The 20,203-nt window shown below is 38.2% G+C and overlaps 1 protein-coding gene across 5 annotated transcripts in view; it reads right to left on the bottom strand.

Annotated features, from left to right (window-relative positions):
* Positions 1-948: 948 nt before the first annotated feature.
* The window catches only part of B4GALT6 (beta-1,4-galactosyltransferase 6), a 69,093-nt gene continuing 49,838 nt past the window's right edge, over positions 949-20,203 (bottom strand). For 4 of the 5 annotated variants that reach the window (XM_010818685.4, XM_059880823.1, XM_059880822.1 and 1 more), the window contains 5 exons: positions 16,124-16,240; positions 8,568-8,755; positions 5,796-5,918; positions 5,453-5,554; positions 949-4,641 (listed from right to left, as the gene is read on the bottom strand). In XM_010818685.4, the coding sequence (XP_010816987.1) occupies positions 4,494-4,641; positions 5,453-5,554; positions 5,796-5,918; positions 8,568-8,755; positions 16,124-16,240 (678 nt within the window). In that variant the 3' untranslated portion in view covers positions 949-4,493. The remainder of the gene's footprint in view (positions 4,642-5,452; positions 5,555-5,795; positions 5,919-8,567; positions 8,756-16,123; positions 16,241-20,203) is intronic. The other variant, NM_001192596.1, reaches the window with a different exon arrangement.

Raw genomic sequence — 20,203 nt, 5'->3', positions numbered from 1 at the left:
ATTTGTGGGTGATACAGGACTATCTTTTCTGAAGTCACTTAAATCAAGTGCACCTTAAGCAGCACCTTTTCTAAAAAAATAACTTTGGTCCAGAATATCTCCACAACCTTAAATCCATACAAGGAAAACCCTTTCTTTTTTTCCTTTTCTTTTGCATCTATATGAGATGATGGGTGTTCAACTAAATTTACCGTGGTCATTATTTCATTATGCTGTACAGCATTATTCAGACAGTGCTGTATGTCAATTGTATCTCAATAAAATTGGGGAAAAAATAAAGACAACAAAAAAATAAAACCATTAAATCATCAGAGGACACACTAATACTATAGGTAGGAACCTGGGGCAGACTAAGCAAACTCCATTTTCTGGCTTAGCAGGATTTGAATACCTAAATGATTATGATTTAATGACTGGCTTTGTGATGTTTAGTGACAATATCCCAGTAAGTCATACTATGCATAAAAATTAATAACACTGAGAATTCATTACACAAATAATTCCAATTGACAGAAGTCATGATCTCATGATCTAGTCCCAAATGCAAATCCAGTCTCAAGGTATTTCTGAGATTTGACTGCCTTAAAGATCTTCAGATTTCTGCCTACAACACACCAGCTTACTGAAGTTGTGCAGGGAGAAGAAAGTTATGCCAAAAATGACTTCTTAACTATTCATATTGATACAGTAGATTACTAATTGTATTGATGAACACTATTTAAATATCACTGTGTGTCCTCTGAGGTCCAAGCTATGAAATCGTGTCTAAATGTACTTAAGTGACCCTGCTGCAAAGGTAGATGTGATCACCTCATGCTTACAGTGTAAATTCTAGTACAACCACAGCATTCAGCAATAGTCCACCTGAAAATCAGGAACACAAACACAACAAAACCCCAGACAACCCCAAAAACAGGTCCTGAGAAAATAATCACATCATCACACAAGGTCTTTAGAACATTATATTTCATAAAAGACAATGATAAAAAAGTACAAACATTTCCATGAGAAGCAAAAAAAAAAAAAAAAATGAGAGTACAAGAAATTACTAGCATTTATTTCAGTGCATTTATATAGAAGCCTTTTAGATCTTAATAAATAAAATAATCTTAAGTACACTTCCTTTTTCTGATAAACACTATGACCATTTCAGTTCTCTCATTGGCATATTTGCAAATACAAGATAATACATCTAGAGTACCAGTATTTGTCTGAAAAGTACACAAAGAAATATAACCGAGACAAACAAAGGCCAAATCAAATGACACACAATCTGCTTTGACTTGTACAGAACCTCCAAAATGAAGGAGAATATTGAACTGGTATTTTTCCATTTTGTTTTAAAATGGATATCAATACCTTGGCTAGGAAAGGAGAATAAGCAAGTTTTAACACATAATTTTGTATTTACATAATATTGCAAATAAGGGTTTATTTTTATGGAACACCTTTTCACAAATTACAAACAGAAATTTATATTTAGACTGAAAAAATATTCATTAAACCCCAGTTTTGGCAAAGACTTAAATGACAATCTGAATGAGAATTGAGACATAATGTTACAGCAAATGTGTACACTTTTTCATTTTCTTTTCTACAAACAGGCCCATTAATCATTCCTACTTTCTCTAGTCGAAAGGCACTGTATAACTTTCCCAGCAGTGCTATAGGGAGCTCGGAATTATGTCTATCTATATACATTTCTTGCCTTTGAGACTAAAAAATACAATGTATAAGTTAACAGAAGACGTTTTCATAATTTTAGAAAGGTTTTAATCTGCTTGACTTGATTTGTTTAGAACGGAAATGTTTTCTTTGACATACCTGGCACTGCACCTAATCGAGTAGGTAATCAACACATGCACGCTAACAAAGCCACTGAGCTATAAAGACAGTCTGCATTTGTAATGTATTTGTTAATTTTTATGGGACAGAGTTACAGGCTGGCGGCTGTAACTGGTGGCTCGGTTGGTAAAGACACCGTCTGCAAGGCAGGAGATGCAAGAGACCAGGGTTCAATCCCTGGGTTGGGAAGATCCCCTGGGGAAGAAAATGGCAACCTATTCCAGTATTCCTGCCTGGAAATCCCATGGACAGAGGAGCCTGAAGGGCTACAGTTCATGGGGTTGCAAACAGTTGGACACAACTTAGGTCCTAAACCACCACCACCACCAGGGGACAGAGTTCTTTTTATACAGGTAATTGGCAAAGCTCTATCACATATATGCAAACATAAAAGTTACTACTTATATGCAAAAATCAATTTGAGGTCTGCACTTAAAAAGCAAAACAAAGGATAAAAAGCAAACTAATGAGATGGTTTTCACAGGATGCCACACTGTATCCAAAACTAAAAAAAGCAAAATAGTCATGGCCCTCACTTAAAACAAAATTACTAGTAGACTTAATCCAAGAAAATAAGGCAAATCTAGTTGAAGGGAATTCTCTTGAAACTATAAAAATGTGTATCAAAATGAGAAGATTCCAAAATGTGGGCCGCTCCATATTAAAGAGAAAAATATGTTCTCCTAATAAGACTCAGAAACAGCCCCAATTTCCCCCATGACTAAAATATTTAAGTATTATTGGGTTAATTATGCTCCTATGCCCCTACAATCTTGTTAGTGATCAACAAATGTTAACTTTTTCAATCTACTTTCTTTCCTTTCATCAAATTAAAAAACTACATGGGCTTTGAGAGATAGATACACAATTTAAGAACAAATATCTTGCTTTCCAGAAGGTTTGACTTTTCATCAAAAAATGAAAAACAAATATTTTGGAAATATTTCTAAGAAATAAATGTAGAAAATTTGTTTAACAGAGAACTATCAGTTTTCTCAAAGTGTAAGAATTTCAATTATTTTATGGTTTTGTTTGCAGTCATTTGTGTTATCAATATTTGCCACAGAAAATGACAATTTAAAAATTAAACTTACAACCTAAGAGATAAATAACTATATCTGTGTCAGGTGAATAATCCATTTTGTTCCTTGATATTGAAGGTTTGTTTCATAGATATATAATTTTTTGTTTTAAATTTATGAAAATATCTTAAGACATTTTAAAGAATCTTTGGTCAATCATAATTGATAATTTTCAAAGTAAGGATACTGTTTGGTTTTGTTATGAAAATGCCATCCAAATTCAAGATTAAGTAATTGATGTCAGGTAGAGAGACCTGTTTTTAGAGAGGTGTCTTAATAAAGCCAATGCATTTAAATAATTGGTAATGTATCTTAATATAATTCTATTAATTTATGTTTTAGTGAGGAAATTTTAACACCAGAGATGTAATAACTTATAAGTGAAAAAAATACACGCAGTTTGAATGAAACCAGCCAACATTAAAAAGGGTCCCTTCCAAACTTGAAGTTCTATGAGTCTGATAATTAAACTTAAAATCTGCTTTTATCTACTAAGCATTTATCTTCATAAAAATAGAACATTTAATTTTTTATCTAATAGTATAATTCATTTGTATGTTTTAAGTACTACTGGGTTTTCCATAACTCAATCTTTTAAAAAATTGTTTTGCTTTTTTCTTAAATGAAAGTTTTTTTTGGCTCTTCTGAACTGGAAATAATAAAAGTGCTATTCACTGTGAATTTAAAAAGTACAGTGTACAACCACACGCGACCTTGGGAACATTTTTTGAGGCACAAAATCCCTGACACTTACACCAGAGGTACATGAGAGACGGTTAACAAAGAGCTCCTTTATATCGCGTCACATCACAACTTTTAAGATTTTCTTAGTAATACTCATGCAATATGCATAAATAATATGGTTGTGATTTAGCAAAACCTGATGAGATTGCAAGCAAGGAAAAAAAAAGGTAATTCTGGTAGGAAGAAAAGCTATTTAAGTCCTCTCTTCTTACCCTTAAAAACCCTACAGAAGCTGTGACTTCTTCCACAAAAAGCTGAAGGTCTAAAGCTCAAAACTAGTATAACAGTGTATTTATTAGTTGGTTGTCAATTATTGACAGTTCCTTCATTTCACACAAGGTTAACCTTTGTTTAGTGACATAAATTTACAGGGTTTTATTCCATGCAAATAAAAAAGGTTTATAAAAGTCCCATAAAGGCATCACCCGTTACATGCAAAACTGCAACACATCTTATTTTTCAACAATTTGAACACATTAATTTACACCACATATGTACAAAATATGTTTAAATGGAAATAAAGCATTCTCTTGAATTAAATTATAGATTTTAGTATAAAAATTTTCTCTTCGTAGGGAGCTCCTGTAACTGCCAGACTTAACTGCATCTGGTCTCTGCAGTGCTCGCCAGGGGGTGTGTCTCGGTAAAAGATGGGTGGGTGGAAGAAGGCTGACTGTGTACAATCCCACAAATAAACACTGAGAACGCAGGCTCTTCTCACCACCCAGAGCACTGTGACGCATCCATTCACTGACCTCCGCTAGGGGGCGCACTCCCAGTTTCCGATCCAGCATTGCGGTCTTGCCACGAGAGCTACTTCCTTTAATAGTCTTCGATTGGAGCTAACTCTGGCATGAGGTTTACAGATATATTTGTATACAACCTATCAACCAGTACTTTTGGCGTGTATACTAAATTGTTCAACCCATCGATGTACTGGCGCTCTTTTGAGTATCTGAGTAATTTATACCTACAGCATTAAAGAAAAAAATTAAAAGTAACAGAAACATGTTTCAAAAGAAAAACATGAGAATGTGCTCAAGGTCATTCTTATCAGTAAAGCATTTAAAGCTCTTTACAATTTTGGGTTCTTACACATAATTAAAAATCCTTCTACACCACATTCTAAATTAGCATTTTTACTAGTCTTAAAATGCTATCTGAAAAATAATTATTTTGTACTTGTACAACTTAGATATCCTTAAGAAATAAAATGCATTAGGCTTTATGCTAAGGAAAAACTTTTTATATAAACAATTAACCAGGCTCTTTAATATATAGGTGTGTGTGTGTGTGTGTGTGTAAGTATACATACATGTGTATGTATCTTTTCAAAACAAGCACAAGGACTTCCCTGGTAGCTCAGTGGTGGAGAATCCACCTGCCAATGCAGGAGACACGGGTTTGACCCCTGGTCTGGGAAGATCCCATGTATCGCAGAGCAACTGAGTCCATGTGCCACACGTGCTGACCCAGCATGCCTCAGAGCCCGCGCTCCACAACAGAAGCCACTGCAACTGCAGAGCAGCCCCACTCGCCACGACTAGGAAAAAGCCCACACAGCACCGGAGACTCAGCGCAGCCAAAAATAATAAATAAATAAAACTATTTAAAAAAAAGCAGCACAAGAATGCTTTACTTTTATAAAGAAAAATGATATCAACAGATAATTCCCTTCAAAAGTATTTTTTTTGTGTGTGGGGAGTGTGATGCATTTTTAAAAAGATCTTTCATATGTTAAATAACTTCGAAACCTCGCTATCTAAAGATATTAAACTTACCGTCCTAAGAACTGGACTTCACCTCGATGGTGATGAGGAATAGACTTGTATTTTCCCAGGTCCCCCTCTGGTCTTGTTACATTATATCCAGCATAGTGAACCCTAAGATACAATGTACGGAAATGAAAATACATTAAGAAATAAAATATAAAAATAATTACTTGAGTTCTATTTAAAATACAACAGAATGCTTGAGTGTACGTGCTGTCAGTAATTTATGAAACAACAGAAAAACACAACACAGGATTTAGGAACCACAAAGATTTTCCAAAAGAATCCTTTCCTGGGATAGAAAGAAAATTATTAGAAATTCCAATTTTAAGTAATTTGTACCTCAACATACCTATTCCAAAGGTCATCGTCTTCCCCTCCCCAGCCCCAGAAGGCGTTAGGAAAACCATTGATCTTTCTGAACTGTTCCACTGTCAGTCCACTTACACCACCAAAAAATTCTTTATAAGGAAGACTACAAAAGAAAGCAGAAAACAGCATTCTAAAAATGAAATCAAGACAGTGTGCCATATGAAGTTGACTTTTAGATCTTCTATGTGCTTTGCAAAATATACCTCTATTTCCATATAAACAATCATGCTGATTAAATCATATTTTTGGAAATATAAAGCACACCAAGAAACAAAGCATCTTCATATTCTAGTGAAATAGGTACACCTAACTGTGTTACATAAAACACTTGTGGTAACTGAAATTCACTATTTAGTATTGTTACTTTGTAAGACTCAAAACCTAGGGTTCAAAAAATGGTCTATTTTCACACCAAAAGTAAACTTGATCAAATACATCAATAGCTGCTAATGCAATGTTAGATGTTACCAAGCTAATTTCCTAAATTAATTGATCTTTATTAAATACATTATTAGATAGATGAGGATAAATATAAACTAGTAAAAGCAAGTCTAGCATTTAATTTTGAAAAAACTAGCTGCCTATTCCTGCAATGCTCTTCCAAGATACCCTATGAACCCTGGGATTAGTCTGTATGCTAAGTCGCTTCAGTTGTGTCCGACCCTGTGAAACCCTATGGACTGCAGCCCACCAGGCTCCTCTGTCCATGGGATCCTCCAGTCAAGAATACTAGAGTGGGTTGCCATGCCCTCCTCCAGGGGATCTTCCCCATCCAGGGATTGAAGCCACGTATCTTCTGTCTCCTGCACTGGCTGGTGGTTTTTTTTTTTTTTTTTAATTATTTATTTTAATTGGAGGCTAATTACATTACACTACTGTAGTGGTTTCTGCCATACGCTGACATGAATCAGCCACGGGTGTACATGAGTCCCACACCCTGAACCCCCTCCCACCTCCCTCCCTCCCTGTCCCGTCCCTCAGGGTCATCCCAGTGCACCAGCTTTGAGTGCCCTGTTTCATGAACTGAACTTGCACTGGTGATCTATTTCACATATGGTAATATACATGTTTCAATGCTATTCTCTCAAATCATCCCACCCTCGGCTTCTCCCACAGAGTCCAAAAGTCTGTTCTTTGTTTCTCTTTTGCTGTCTTGCATATAGGGTCATCGTTACCATCCATTAACGCCACCTGGGAAGTCCTAGGATTAGTCTAGGTAGATAAGATGACTTTATTCATTAGAAATCAATATTTTCAAACAAAAATTGAGAATTCTTCATTTCTATGACACTCATTATCTTTTATCAAAAATCTTTATTAAAATTTATTAAATTTTAATTTATAAGATTAAATAAAAATCTTTAGTAAAATTTAGTAAAAAAAAAAAACAGATTTTTTACCAGCTGAGTCACAAAGGAAGCCCAAGAATACTGTAGTGGGTAGCCTATCCCTTCTCCAGCGGATCTTCCCGACCCAGGAATTGAACTGAGGTCTCCTGCATTGCAGGCAGATTCTTTACCAACTGAGCTATCAGGAAAGTCCTAGCAAAAATCAATTCCCCTGAATTTAATGTGACTCTAGCAGATTGACCAAAATTGAGTTTCTAGAAGTGCAAAGAATCAGATCCTGAACCAGGGTGATCTTCCCAAGGTAATGCCAGACTTGGATTTCTGATACCACGGTAAAAAGGAGATTTTCTAATAATGACAATGACCAGTTTTAAAAACAAAAAGCACTCTTCTCATTTCTGAGCTGATTCGCCAGGTCCTTATCACAGAGACTTCCTGCTTCTCGAGCTCTGCAGGTCGGGCAGCAGGTGAAAGTGATGGAGCCGATATCTCCCTGCTCCAAGCTATTTTCTCTCCTCTCCACTTCCGTTAGTCAATAAAATCTGTGATCTCTTTCACAGATCAGGCCTGCTTGCTTAATGTCAATTTAAGTTTACTGTCACAGCTCCAATGATGGTATCATTTCAACATATCTCCCATCACAGAACAAAAAAAATGTCTCTTAATATTAAAGGCAGGTCAAGAAAACACAGCTTCAAAAGAAGAGAAAATGGGCTGCAGAAGAGAGGGCTTTCCCTGCACTGGAACATCCCTGGAGGAGGGGAACACAGGGGAGCCAGGCTGTGCCCTGCTCCTGCCTGCGCAGCTCAGAGCCTGGGAACTCGCAGAACCCATGGGTGGGTTCTCCTGCTTCCTGAACAAGGATACCAGCGTTCAGAAATGCATGTCCTGGGACAACCAAGCCCTCTAACTGCCAAATGTAAAAGCCAGAAACTGGATCCACACTTCCTTGACCATAGAAACCAGGCTTTCTTTCCTACCACCCCACACTGAAACCTGTGTGTGAGGAAGCACCGGGATAACAAGCGACTCTATGTACCAGCTCCCTGTGAAGGTGGGCTGGAGTGACAGGTATTCTCCAGGCTCCTGGGCCCCCTTAGATCCAGGCACATAACGCTGCTTCCACTTTAATGATATAATTTTGCAGGAATGTTGCACTGCATCTGGCTTCCCAGGTGGCTCAGATGGTAAAGAACCTGCCTGTGAAGGCAGGAGATGGCAGGCTCAGTCCCTGGATCGGGAAGATCTCCTGGAGGAGGGCCTGGCAACACATTCCAGTATTCTTGCCTGGAGAATTTCATGGACAGAAGAACCTGGCGGGCTACAGCCCATGGGATTGCACAGAGTTGGACATGACTGAGCACGAATATGTTGTACCGTATTAGAACACTGCCATTACTCACATATACATGTATTTATCCAGCTTGGCTGCAAAGTGACGTGGCATTTCTCCACATCCATAATAGTTTCGGTCATTTTCAGGTAGATGATCCACATCGTGGAAGATGACACAGTCCCAGACGCTGTCTTTCATGGCCTCTTTGAAGCCCACGTTGAAGAGCATTGCTCGGTTAAAAGGCTGTGTGCCAGTCTACATGGAGAGAAAAACAGAAATGTACTCAGGCTCTGCCATGACTTTTTTCTGTAGCTTTCTAACTTGTTGAATCATGGTCAAATAGCAAAAATAAACACATCCACATCAAATAGATAAATGCTTTAGGATTATAAAACATACTGTTTGAATTATTACTTTATTTTATACTTTGGTAACACACGAGAAAACACTGTTATTATCAAGTCCACTGGGAGATCATCACATTTATATAATGATATAATTCATGTTTCTGTTTTACTTCAAATACATCAGGATACAAGTTATTTATGACCAGGAAAAAAAAAGCCACTGAAAATAATACAGGTTGCATTTTTTAGTGAAGCTTTCCATATGGTGTCAAGACTAAAAGAAGTGGGAAACAAAGTGAATCAAGAAGCAGGGACCCTTCTCTTACATAATAAGGCCGGGGGAGGGGGGCTAACTCTGTATTGCTTATAATAGACACAAAGGCATTTGTAGAGACAAAAACAACTGGAACTTACTATACAAAACCCAACTACCTTTCTTAAAACCATTTTCCTTTCAGTTAAGTTGCTCAGTCGTTTCCAACTCTTTGCAACCCCATGAACTGGAGCATGCCAGGCCTCCTTGTCCATCACCAACTTCCAGAGCTTGCTCAAACTCTTATCTTTCAAATGGGTGATGCCATTCAACCATCTCATCCTCCATCGTCCCCTTCTCCTCCTACCTTCAATCTTTCCCAGCATCAGGGTCTTTTCTAATGAGTCAGTTCTTCACATCAGGTGGCCAAAGTATTTACTGGAGCTTCAGCTGTAACATCAGTCCTTCATATGAATATTCAGGACTCATTTCCTTTAGGATGGACTGGTTGAATCTCCTTGCAGTCCAAGGGACTCTCAAGAGTCTTCTCCAACACCACAGTTCAAAGGCATCAATTCTTCAGTGCTCAGCTCTCCTTACGGTCCAACTCTCACATCCATACATGACTATTAGAAAAACCACAGCTTTGACTATATGGACCTCTGTGGGCAGAGTAATGTCTCTGCTTTCTGCTTTTTAATATGCTGTCTAGGTTGGTCACAGCTTTTCTTTCAAGAAGCATCTTTTAATTTTATGGCTGCAGTTACCATCTGCAGTGATTTTGGAGCCCCAGAAAATAAAGTCTGGCATTGTCTCCATTGTTTCCCCATCTATTTGCCATGAAGTGATGGGACTGGATACCATGATCTTAGTTTTTTGCTGGATACCATGATCTTAGTTTTTTGAATGTTGAGTTTTAAGCCAGCCTTTTCACTCTCCTCTTTCACTTTAATCAAGAGGCTCTTTAGTTTCTCTTCACTTTCTACCATAACGGTGGTGTCATCTGCATATCTGAGGTTATTGATATTTCTCCCGGCAATCTTCATTCCAGCTTGAGCTTCATCCAGCCCAACATTTCACATGATGTACTCTGAATAGAAGTTAAATAAGCAGGATGACAATATATAGCCTTGACGTACTCCTTTCCCAATTTGGAGCCAGTCTGTTGTTCAATGCTCAGTTCTAATTGTTGCTGCTTGATCTGCATACAGATTTCTCAGGAGGCAGTGAAGGTGGTCTGGTATTCCCATCTCTTTAAGAATTTTCCACAGTTTGTCATGATCCACACAGTAAAAGGCTTTAGCGTGGTCAAAAAGAAGTTGTTGATGTTGTTCTGGAACTTTCATGCTTCTTCGATGATCCAATGGATGTTGGCAATTTGATCTGGTTCCTCTGCCTTTTCTAAATCCAGCTTGAACATCTATCTGGAAGTTCACGGTTCACGTACTGTTGAAGCTTGGCTTGGAAAATTTTGAGCATTACTTTGCTAGCATATGAGATAAATGCAACTGTGTGGTACTTTGAGCATTCTTTGGTATTGCCTTTCCTTGGGATTGGAATGAAAAAGGACCTTTTCCAGTCCTGTGGCCATTGTTGGGTTTTCCAAATTTGCTGGCATACTGAATACAGCACTTTCACAGCATCATCTTCTAGGATCTGAAATAGCTCAACTGAAATTCCATCACCTCCACTAGCTTTGTTGGTAGTAATGCTTCCTAGGGCCCACTTAACTTTGCATTCCAGGATGTCTGGCTCTAGATGAGTGATCATATTGTGGTTATCTGGGTCATGAAGATCTTTTTTGTACAATTCTTCTGGGTATTCCTGCCCCCTCTTCTTAATATCTTCTACTTCTGTTAGGTCCTCACCGTTTTTGTCCTTTATTGAGCCCATGTTTGCATGAAATGTTCCCTTGGTATCTGTAATTTTCTTGAAGAGATCTCTAGTCTTTCCCATTCTGTTGTTTTCCTCTATTTCTTTGCATTGATCACTTAGGCAGGCCTTCTTATCTCTCCTTGCTATTCTTTGGAACTCTGCATTCAGATGGATATATCTTTCCTTTTCTCCTTTGCCTTTTGCTTCTCTTCTTTTCTCAGCTATTTGTAAGGCCACCTCAGAAAACCATTTTGCCTTTTTGCATTTTTTTTCCTTGAGTCGGTTTTGATCACTGCCTCCTTTACAATGTCACAATCCTCTGTCCATAGTTCTTCAGGCATTCTATCAGATCTAATCCCTTGAATTTGTCACTTCCACTGTATAGTACCCAGGCAAGAGTTTCTATTTTTATTATTCTTGTTTATGATACAGACCAAGAACATTATAAGAGACAAACAAAGTGGGAACTTACCACACAGAATCCAACTTCCTATATTATAACCACTTCCCTTTACTTACGAGGGAAATTATATAAAGGTACATTGACAATAAAAACTTTCATTCTACAGCTAAAGAAAATTAGAGCGAAATTACCTATGCCTTAGCTATATTTGTTAGCAATCATTTCCAAAACTTAAAACAAAAAAAGAATTATGACGGAAGCAAATGAGATACACAATGCAGTCATCACCAGAGTGCTCCCTCAAGAGTGCAAAAGTACTAAGTTTTAGTCCTGAGTCCTGCATTAACTTGAGATAACAGAAATCACTTTATTTTTTAAAGCTTTTCCTCACCAGTAAGATGGAGAGGATAAAAACAAAAGGCAGTTAAATTACAATGTTATTACTGGTACATCCTCGGTTTGAACAAATGACTTTCCTTTAAGATTTTAAAAAATTGTTTTTATTAAATGTAGACCTAATACTTAATGGCTTATAATAAAAATAAGTTCTGTATCTAACCCCCCCTTCATCTTTCAAAAGCAATACATTTATATACATCTAGAAGTTTATTCTAGACTCACCTCTATATTTCAAGGTAATGCAAGTTCTGATATCCTCTTGCCTCATACACTTTTTAGACACTATTGATTTCTTATCATGGTCACTGAGGATTTTTACCTCCACACTCACTGCCCCTCCCTCCACTCTCCCAACAGAGTCATGTCACAAATTTGTGTTTGCATTACTACAACTATGTAAATATTTGTGTAGAATAAATTACGATTCTGTTTTCTTCCTCAAACTGGGATTAATTACTATCTTCACTTTTCTTAACTTAATATATAACTGTTATTATTTTGTACAAAAGCCCCAATAGGCATGCCGTGTTTATTAATAACTGATGCAATCATTCACATACATGAAACCATCTATCACTTCCTCCTCCACCCTCCAAGCTCAGCTCTAGCTCCCAACTACCCTCACATCTTGCTCCAGTCTGGCCTGGTCTGAGCAGCTGTGGCCATCATCCTGGGCCTCCTCCTGCACCTACATCAGCTGTGTCCTTCACTTGGCTCTGTCAGTTTGTTGAGGAACTTCCTTCAGCAACTTCCTATTTCTGGATCCACAGGGGAAAATTAAATATATATATATGCTATGTAAATATAGCAATGTATATATATATGGTGTGTGTGTGTGTGTGGACAACCCACTCCAGTATTCTTGCCTGGAGAATCCCATGGACAGAGAAGCCTGAGGGCTGCTGTCTATGGGGTCACACGGAGTCGGACATGACTGAAGTAACTTAGCAGCACATATATATATAGATATATATAGACAGAGAGAGAGAGACAAAGAGAGAGAGGGTTTCCCAGGTGGCTCAGTGGTAAGGAATCCACCTGCCAATGCAGGAGATGGAGATTCCATCCCTGGGTTAGGAAGATACCCTGGAGAAGAAAATGCAACCCACTCTGGTGTTCTTGCCTGGGAATTCCCATGGACAGAGGAGCCATGGGCAGGCTACATTCCACTGGGTTGCAGAGAGTCAGACAGGACTAAGTGACTGAGCACACACACACACATATATATGTATGTATGTATGTATGTATGTATGTATACGTGTGTGTGTGTGTGTATTTAGCTAATGAATGAATGAAAATGCCATCAGTCTACTTGCACACTTGATTGATATACTGACTGGGTAAAAAACTTCTAGGTAAAAATTACTTTCCCCTAGAGTTTTAAAGGCATGTGGCTCCACAATCATCTAGGTATCAGCACTGCTGAGAAGGTTCATATGATTCTGACACATAATCACGAGCAATTGTTCCTATAGAATGTTTCTGTTATCTTCTAAGTTGTATTAAACAAATTTTAAAGTAATATGCTTTATAGATCTGTATTTTATTCATGGGTACATGTGGACCCTTTTAATCTGAAGACTCATGTCTTTGCTTCTGGGATATTCTTACATTATGTCTTTATTGTTTTACCCCTCCCATCCCCATTTTTTTTTTGCTGTATTTTTCCAGAACTCTGATTAGGAAATACATTCTCATCAACTGATGTGGAACAAATCGCAGCAAAACCGGTGGTTCATCACACCACAGCACTTACGATGCTCAAAGCACTGTGATAGGAAACTCTGACAAAGATCCCTGATCACTGCTCCGTGATGTCTGGACTTCAGCTGGCAGATCCACTTCCAAAATAGCTAAGTCACATGGCCAGTTAAGGTAACGCTAGCAAGTCAATTTTCTCCATGGGGTTGCCTGAGTATCTTCATGACATGGCAGTTGGCTTCCTCAAGCGCAAGAGATCCAAGAGACCACAGCAGAAGCAGCGATGTCCTTTATGACCCAGCTTCGAGAGTCACACACTGTCACTCCTCAGTGTGCTTCCCACGGTCACTGGGGCAGGAGGCCACACGAGGAGGCAGGGCTAGTCAGGGACCACCTTGGAGATGGTCGCCTCTGTGCTGTACTGGTACCTTCTTTCTTAACTTCTCCTGTCTGATTCTAGTTTAAGAGTTATCTTCTTACGTTTGTCTACTGAAAGCTTTGTTTCACTTATCCCATTTTTTTTTCTAACTTTTTCTGATTCTCTCTCTCTTTTTTTTTAATGAAGTCCTGTTTTCATTTCATGGGCTCATTGTCTTTCCTTTACTCTCTGTGGATAGTGATTATGAATTTGTATTTCTATTAATTTCTTTTTTTCAAAAATGTTCTCTCTTCCTTCCACTGTGTCCATTTTCTATAATCCTTTTTGTTAGATTGGCTTTGTCTCCTCTTGTGGGAACTCTTGGCTATCCATCACGGTTGAGAGTAAGGCACTAAAAAGCTAAGGGGAACCTCCACAGAGGTACATGAGATTGTGGCACAGCACTCACACTCACACACACACGCATATGCTTGAGCAAATCCCTAAACCAAACTGAAACAAAAACAGAAGCCCCACTTCTCCTCACTAGTATTCTGTGTGCCCAAAGCTCAGAAAATGGCAACACCCTTGTTCAACACAAAAATGTTGCATCCTGGTTGACCATTCTCCATCACTCAAAATGTACATCTGATTCAATAGCAAAAGAAGGAAGGGACAGAAATATGTGTACTATCCTTCATATATAACTGGGGGCTCTGAGCTGCTCCCCAAAGGATTGGCTCTTCTAGGCACCAGTCCAGCAGGAAAATAATTCTTCACATTTCCTACATGGTAAAGATGTTACTAGCTCAAAGCCCCACACTATCAATATATACAAGCCTGAATTAATATTGATCAAGGCTGAGATTCAGACTTAAGAGGTTTAGAAAATAAGGATCTTAGCTGCTTTGCAGATTTTTTCATCACATACACAAAGTGATTCAATTGTGTCAGACTCCCAGACGAAAAGCCTTTAAGACACAGGTAGGTATAGGTAACTCATCGTCCACATTATGAAGACTGATTCAAAAAAGGAAACCAGAAGTTGGTAAAACAGGCCTAGAAGCTTGGCTCAGTTGTGTGCTCAGTTGTGTCAAACTCTTTGCGACCCTGTGGACTACACCCCACCAGGCTCCTCTGTCCGTGGGATCTTCCAGGCAAGAATACTAGAGTAGGTTGCCCTTTCTTTCTCCAGGGGATCTTTCTGAGCCCAGGACTGAACCTGTGTCTCTTATGTGTTCTGCATTGGTAGGCGGATTCTTTACCATCGCACCACCTGGGAAGTCCCACATCTACCAAGAAAGTGGCTAAAATTTTTAATTTGCTATCAGGTGAAAAAAGTTAATTTTGGTACCATAGGTAGTTGCATTAAAAAGCACATATGCACAATATATTAATACATCATCATATGAGGAGGAAACAGACCTTAAAAGGGTGACTTACATACAGACCAAGTTTAAGTTATATTAAATACAAAGTATTTCCAGGGTGGGAAATGTAGGCAGAAAAGCTAAGAGTGAAAAATATAAAACAAAAAAAGATGGAGAATCACCCATAAAGAAGCTGGGAAAACACACTAAATGGAACCATCTTAGGAAGAGAATTTGAATATTTACTAATATTTCAAAAACAAAAAATCAGAAGCATCTAATATAAACTAGGTCACTTTCTGTCTACTGATAAATAAGGAAATATGCTTTTAGTCAGATTTAGTAAAAAGAAGGAACAATCAGGATAAAGCCAGGTCAACAATGTTAAAACCAAAAGTATCCAAATTACAATGTATTCAAAACATGAACAAAGTGCACCATTTTAGAAACAGTATATAGAAATCAGTGATAAAATTCAGCAAGGACTCTAGTGTTTGGGAAGTGAGATGAGGGAAAGAACAAGGAAGAAATCCAAGATGACACCTTAAGCACAAAACTAGGTGATGACAGAAGGAGAAAGACACAGACGTACAGAGAATATTTCCAAAAGGTTTAGGACCAAAAGAAACTGTAAACATTTGAATCCCCAGACAAAAACATTTACAGAGAAAAAAACGAGCTGATAGTATGAAGAACAGTTACGTGTATATTTCACTTTAATAGGTAAGACTTTAGATTATTAAAAATGATAGAAGCATATCAACTGATAAATGGATTAACCAAATGTGGTATACATAATCCAAATTGGAATCGTATCCAAATATAAAACCAAGGTACTAAGCATCTCTAATCACACAATATCTAAGAGTTTATTAAGTTCTAGTAGACCTAGTTACCATTTTTAAAATTATTCTCACCTGTTCAATGACATAAAAGGCAAATTCCAGCCGCTGTTTTTGGAGCATCGGGATCAGATGCAAGAAAAAAATTGGAAGATGTTCGTGGCGATTGCGGAAAGGAATGAGGACTGCCACCTTTAAAACAAAATAGTCACATATATAAATAAATACAGCAATAAGCCCTAGAGGTAAAAGATTAAAAACTGACTCTTGAAATCCTCTTACTTATGAATTTCCTCACCAGAGATTCAACAGTGAACAAAAACAAACATGGCCCCTGCTTGTGCGCCATTTATGCTCCTGTGAACCTGTGGTGGTATAGACGGGCCATCTAAGGATAGTGGTCTTTCTCCCATGAAAACCACAGAAGTCATGGGAAGATTTGAAAGCAGAGATACGACCACCTTTGGTGACAGCAAACACTACTGGAGAGAGCAGACTGGAGAAAACCAAAAACAGACTCAGGGAGCTGGTTAGAAAATAAGTCAAAGTCAAGACAAAAGGTAATGGGAGCTTGAGAAGGACAAGAAGGGTAGCAGCACATGGATTTTTGAAACATTTAAGAGGCAAAGTACCAGGATTTGTTCATGGATTGGATATATAAGCAGTGAGTGAGAGGGATGTGTCAAGACTAATTCTAGGTTTTTAATTAGATCATAAATAATAACTTTATGGATTTGAAACTGAATTTAGAAGAAATTCCACTTGAATATCTAGTATCTAATATGGCTTATCTGGCCTAGAGATATTATTAACAGACATAGCATGGAAATAAATGAAGTTTGATAATTATATTAATATTTTTCATTTAATAAAAAGGCACAAGATATTGTAAATCAATTATAGTTCAATAAAAGGATGCTAAACAAATAATAAATTCCAAAATCATGAGATTTTCAAAGAGTATGAGTCAAAATATGTCTAATAACAATGCTTATGTGTCATTCTATATTCTGAGTTTTTTAATAAAGCCTAATAAACTGGTTAAAGAGAAAATCGGGGATTTATTAAAACTTCAACTATACCAAATACATTTTACTAATGAATGAACAGATGCAAATAATTGACAGTACATAGGTTTAAGATCTAATCCTACTTGCAGAATCATGACATAACATTAGAGTCATAGAAAATAGTAATGTTTACCTGTGCATTTTACATTACCAGGATCATACATGAGATAAAATTTCAGATTATTAAAATAGTTTTATTTTAAAAGAGAACAAAAGATGGTTTCAGAAAATTGAAGACATCTGAACTAAACACTACACCACTAATTTTTCCTTAATGATGACAAAGACAGTGGAAAAAGAAAGAGACCTATGTCTGCTGGAAGCTAACATTTTCATGTCCACACTGTGCCAGGCTTGGTATGTGGCAGGAACTAAAAAGGTTCTGGCCTATCTGCCAGCTGCACGTTGGGCCCCATTCTCCTTTGGTTTGCTCCATAAGGAATCTCTTGGCTTATCAGCCTAAGGACCACGAGGCTGCCAGAGCAACTTGGAACCCAGAGCTAGGGGGTCCCTTCAGTTCCACACACAATGGTCACTGCTCGTACTGGGTGCTCCCTACTGACCCAGGACTTGCTGATGGGCCTCAGGATCGACTGCTAACATATTTACAGAATTCCCAAATCTGCACAACTCACAGAGCAGTTTAGGAGCCCCTAGGTTTACTCCCAGGACAGGAAACTGTTATGAAAGGTAAAAGGAGAAAAAGGAGGTGGATGGTTGAGTACCGACCTCTACCACTGACCTTATCTGATATGTATCAGTGCAGTCACTTCTTTGGGATTTCCTGGTGGCTCAGATGGTAAAGAATCTGCATGTAATGCAGGAGACCCGATTTCTAGCAAATTAGGCTTGAGCTTGCCCTTTTTGGTTTTGAATTTGGCCACAAGTTGGCAGCCTATGATATAAATGGGCTATAAAAGCAGTTAAGGTAAATTACAGATATGGCTGCAGTCCATGAAGTCGCAGAGTCGGACACAACTGAGCGACTGAACTGAACAGATATTTAAGGAAGGAGTAGTGGTGTTAGTCGCTCAGTCGTGTCTGACTCTGCGACCCCACGAACCGTAGCCTGCCAGGCTCCTCTGTCCAGGAGGATGAATTCTCCAGACAAGAATACTGGAGTGGGTTGCCATTCCCTTCTCCAGAGGACCTTTCAAACCCAGGGATCAAACCCGGGTCTCCTGTGTTGCAGGCAAATTCTTCACCATCTGAGATACAGGGAAGTCCTATATTTAAGGAAAGAAGCTATTTTAAAAATGTAGAGTCAAATTAAAGACAGCTCGTATTAATTAAGTACAATTAGGCTGAGTAATCAATTGAACGTAAGAATAGACAAAGGTAGTCATGGCCCCTAACACAGTAATTTCTCCAACAGAACATTTAAAATACTGAGTTTTTTTCTTTCTTAATCTTATGTGGAAACTGAGAGTTTATAAGAGGAATAAATGCCCCATTGTCATGGCAAATTCAAAGTTAAACTGACATTTTTATAACAAATACATGCCTGTATTTTAATGAGGCAGATATTAAAGATTTTGAGTATGCCTGAAATTTTTATTAAAACAAAGCTAAACAGCATCTAAAGATTCATTTGGTATGTCCCTTCCTGTGGCTTGGAATGACTCTCAATAGTTTATAGCTCACTTTCTAGAAAAAGAAGCTCTCGGTATGCAGCGGTAATGTATTTCGAAGTTTGATAGCCTTTGTTTCAGGAGATTCTTCCTTACATGTGCCCTAATTTGCTGCTGGAGCCACTTTCCTGTTGATGCATCTCCACTGGAGATGGAGAACATCTGATTATCATCTTCAGAAAAACAAGTCATCTTCGTGAATCTCTCCACATCTCTTTAAAACCGCTAAACTTACTGAATTTATGCACCCATTTTTCTTCCCTGCTCATTTTCTCCTACCCTCACCATGAAGAGATCATCAAGAAAAATGTTGACTACATACATTGTCCCCACCAAGATTTTGTTCTACTTTCAGACTTTAAGCACACCTCCCGCTACAGGGTCCCTAAATGACTTGGCTTCCGATTTGCCTACCTTAAGGGAGCACTAGCTGTCTGCGACCAACTGAGACGGAACAGAGCAGAAGCTGGCAAGCCTTCACTCAGAATGTCTGAGGAAGGAGCTCAACAATCTTCATTTTTACCAAACACCCCAGGGAGCTCTGGAGCAGGGTCAAGACCCATTTTTGAGGAACCTCAGACTAGAAACACAATTCTAGGCCTCCGACCAGATAAGCCCAACAAGCAGCTGCCTGGTTCTTTAAAGCCTTCAGGTTTTAGACCCGAGTGGTTCGGGCCTCCACCTGGACCCTGAATAGAACACAGGTAACGTCATAGGTAAACACTTTAATGATCTGAAAAGCATTACCTTCCCCCTCTTTCAACCTCCCTTTTAGAAACCACCTTGCCTCCATAAGGTATCTGTCCTATGCTAAACCTTCAGTGGGGACCTGTGGTGTTCAGAATACCTAGGAAGTGCTGAAATCACTAGTTTTAGCAGATCTCAGTTCCAATTAACTGGCCATCAACAAACTGAGTTTTTTTTTTTTTCCTTAAAGACAACTTAGTTGTTTTCTTTAAAAAAAAAAAACAATAAAAGATCCTCAAGTATTAAGAATCAACTTGGCAGCAGATGTTTCACATAAATCTAGTTGCGTCTTCTCTCTCACCTCAGTTCCAAGATTAAACTGGGACATTATCAGAATGTAAACAGGGGGTGGGGTCGGGGGGAAGGTTATTTGATTAAAAATGGCAAGTACAAGTCATCTCTGAGCTATCTCCAAATTTCCTCCCATACCTTGAGCTGCATAGCTCAGAAGCTGAGACTAGACATAACTCTAATAAGAGCAACAGTACCATATAGTTCTTGAACAAAAATAAGCTAATTTTTAGAACCCTGAATTAGCTGGCTCCTGAAACTCCACTTTCAATAGTGTTACCTACCCATCCACTGGAGTTTACTAAAATCTGTAAGTAGGAGCTACCTATGTGTGATACATACCTCTCTCCCAGAAAATGAGAAAAAAACAAACCCTAAAACACTTTAAAATGCAACATCTGATATAGACCACTAGA

The sequence above is a fragment of the Bos taurus genome, chromosome 24 (genome assembly GCF_002263795.3).
Source record: "Bos taurus isolate L1 Dominette 01449 registration number 42190680 breed Hereford chromosome 24, ARS-UCD2.0, whole genome shotgun sequence".
Lineage (NCBI taxonomy): Eukaryota > Metazoa > Chordata > Mammalia > Artiodactyla > Bovidae > Bos > Bos taurus.
This window is presented reverse-complemented; position numbering and strand designations above follow the sequence as displayed.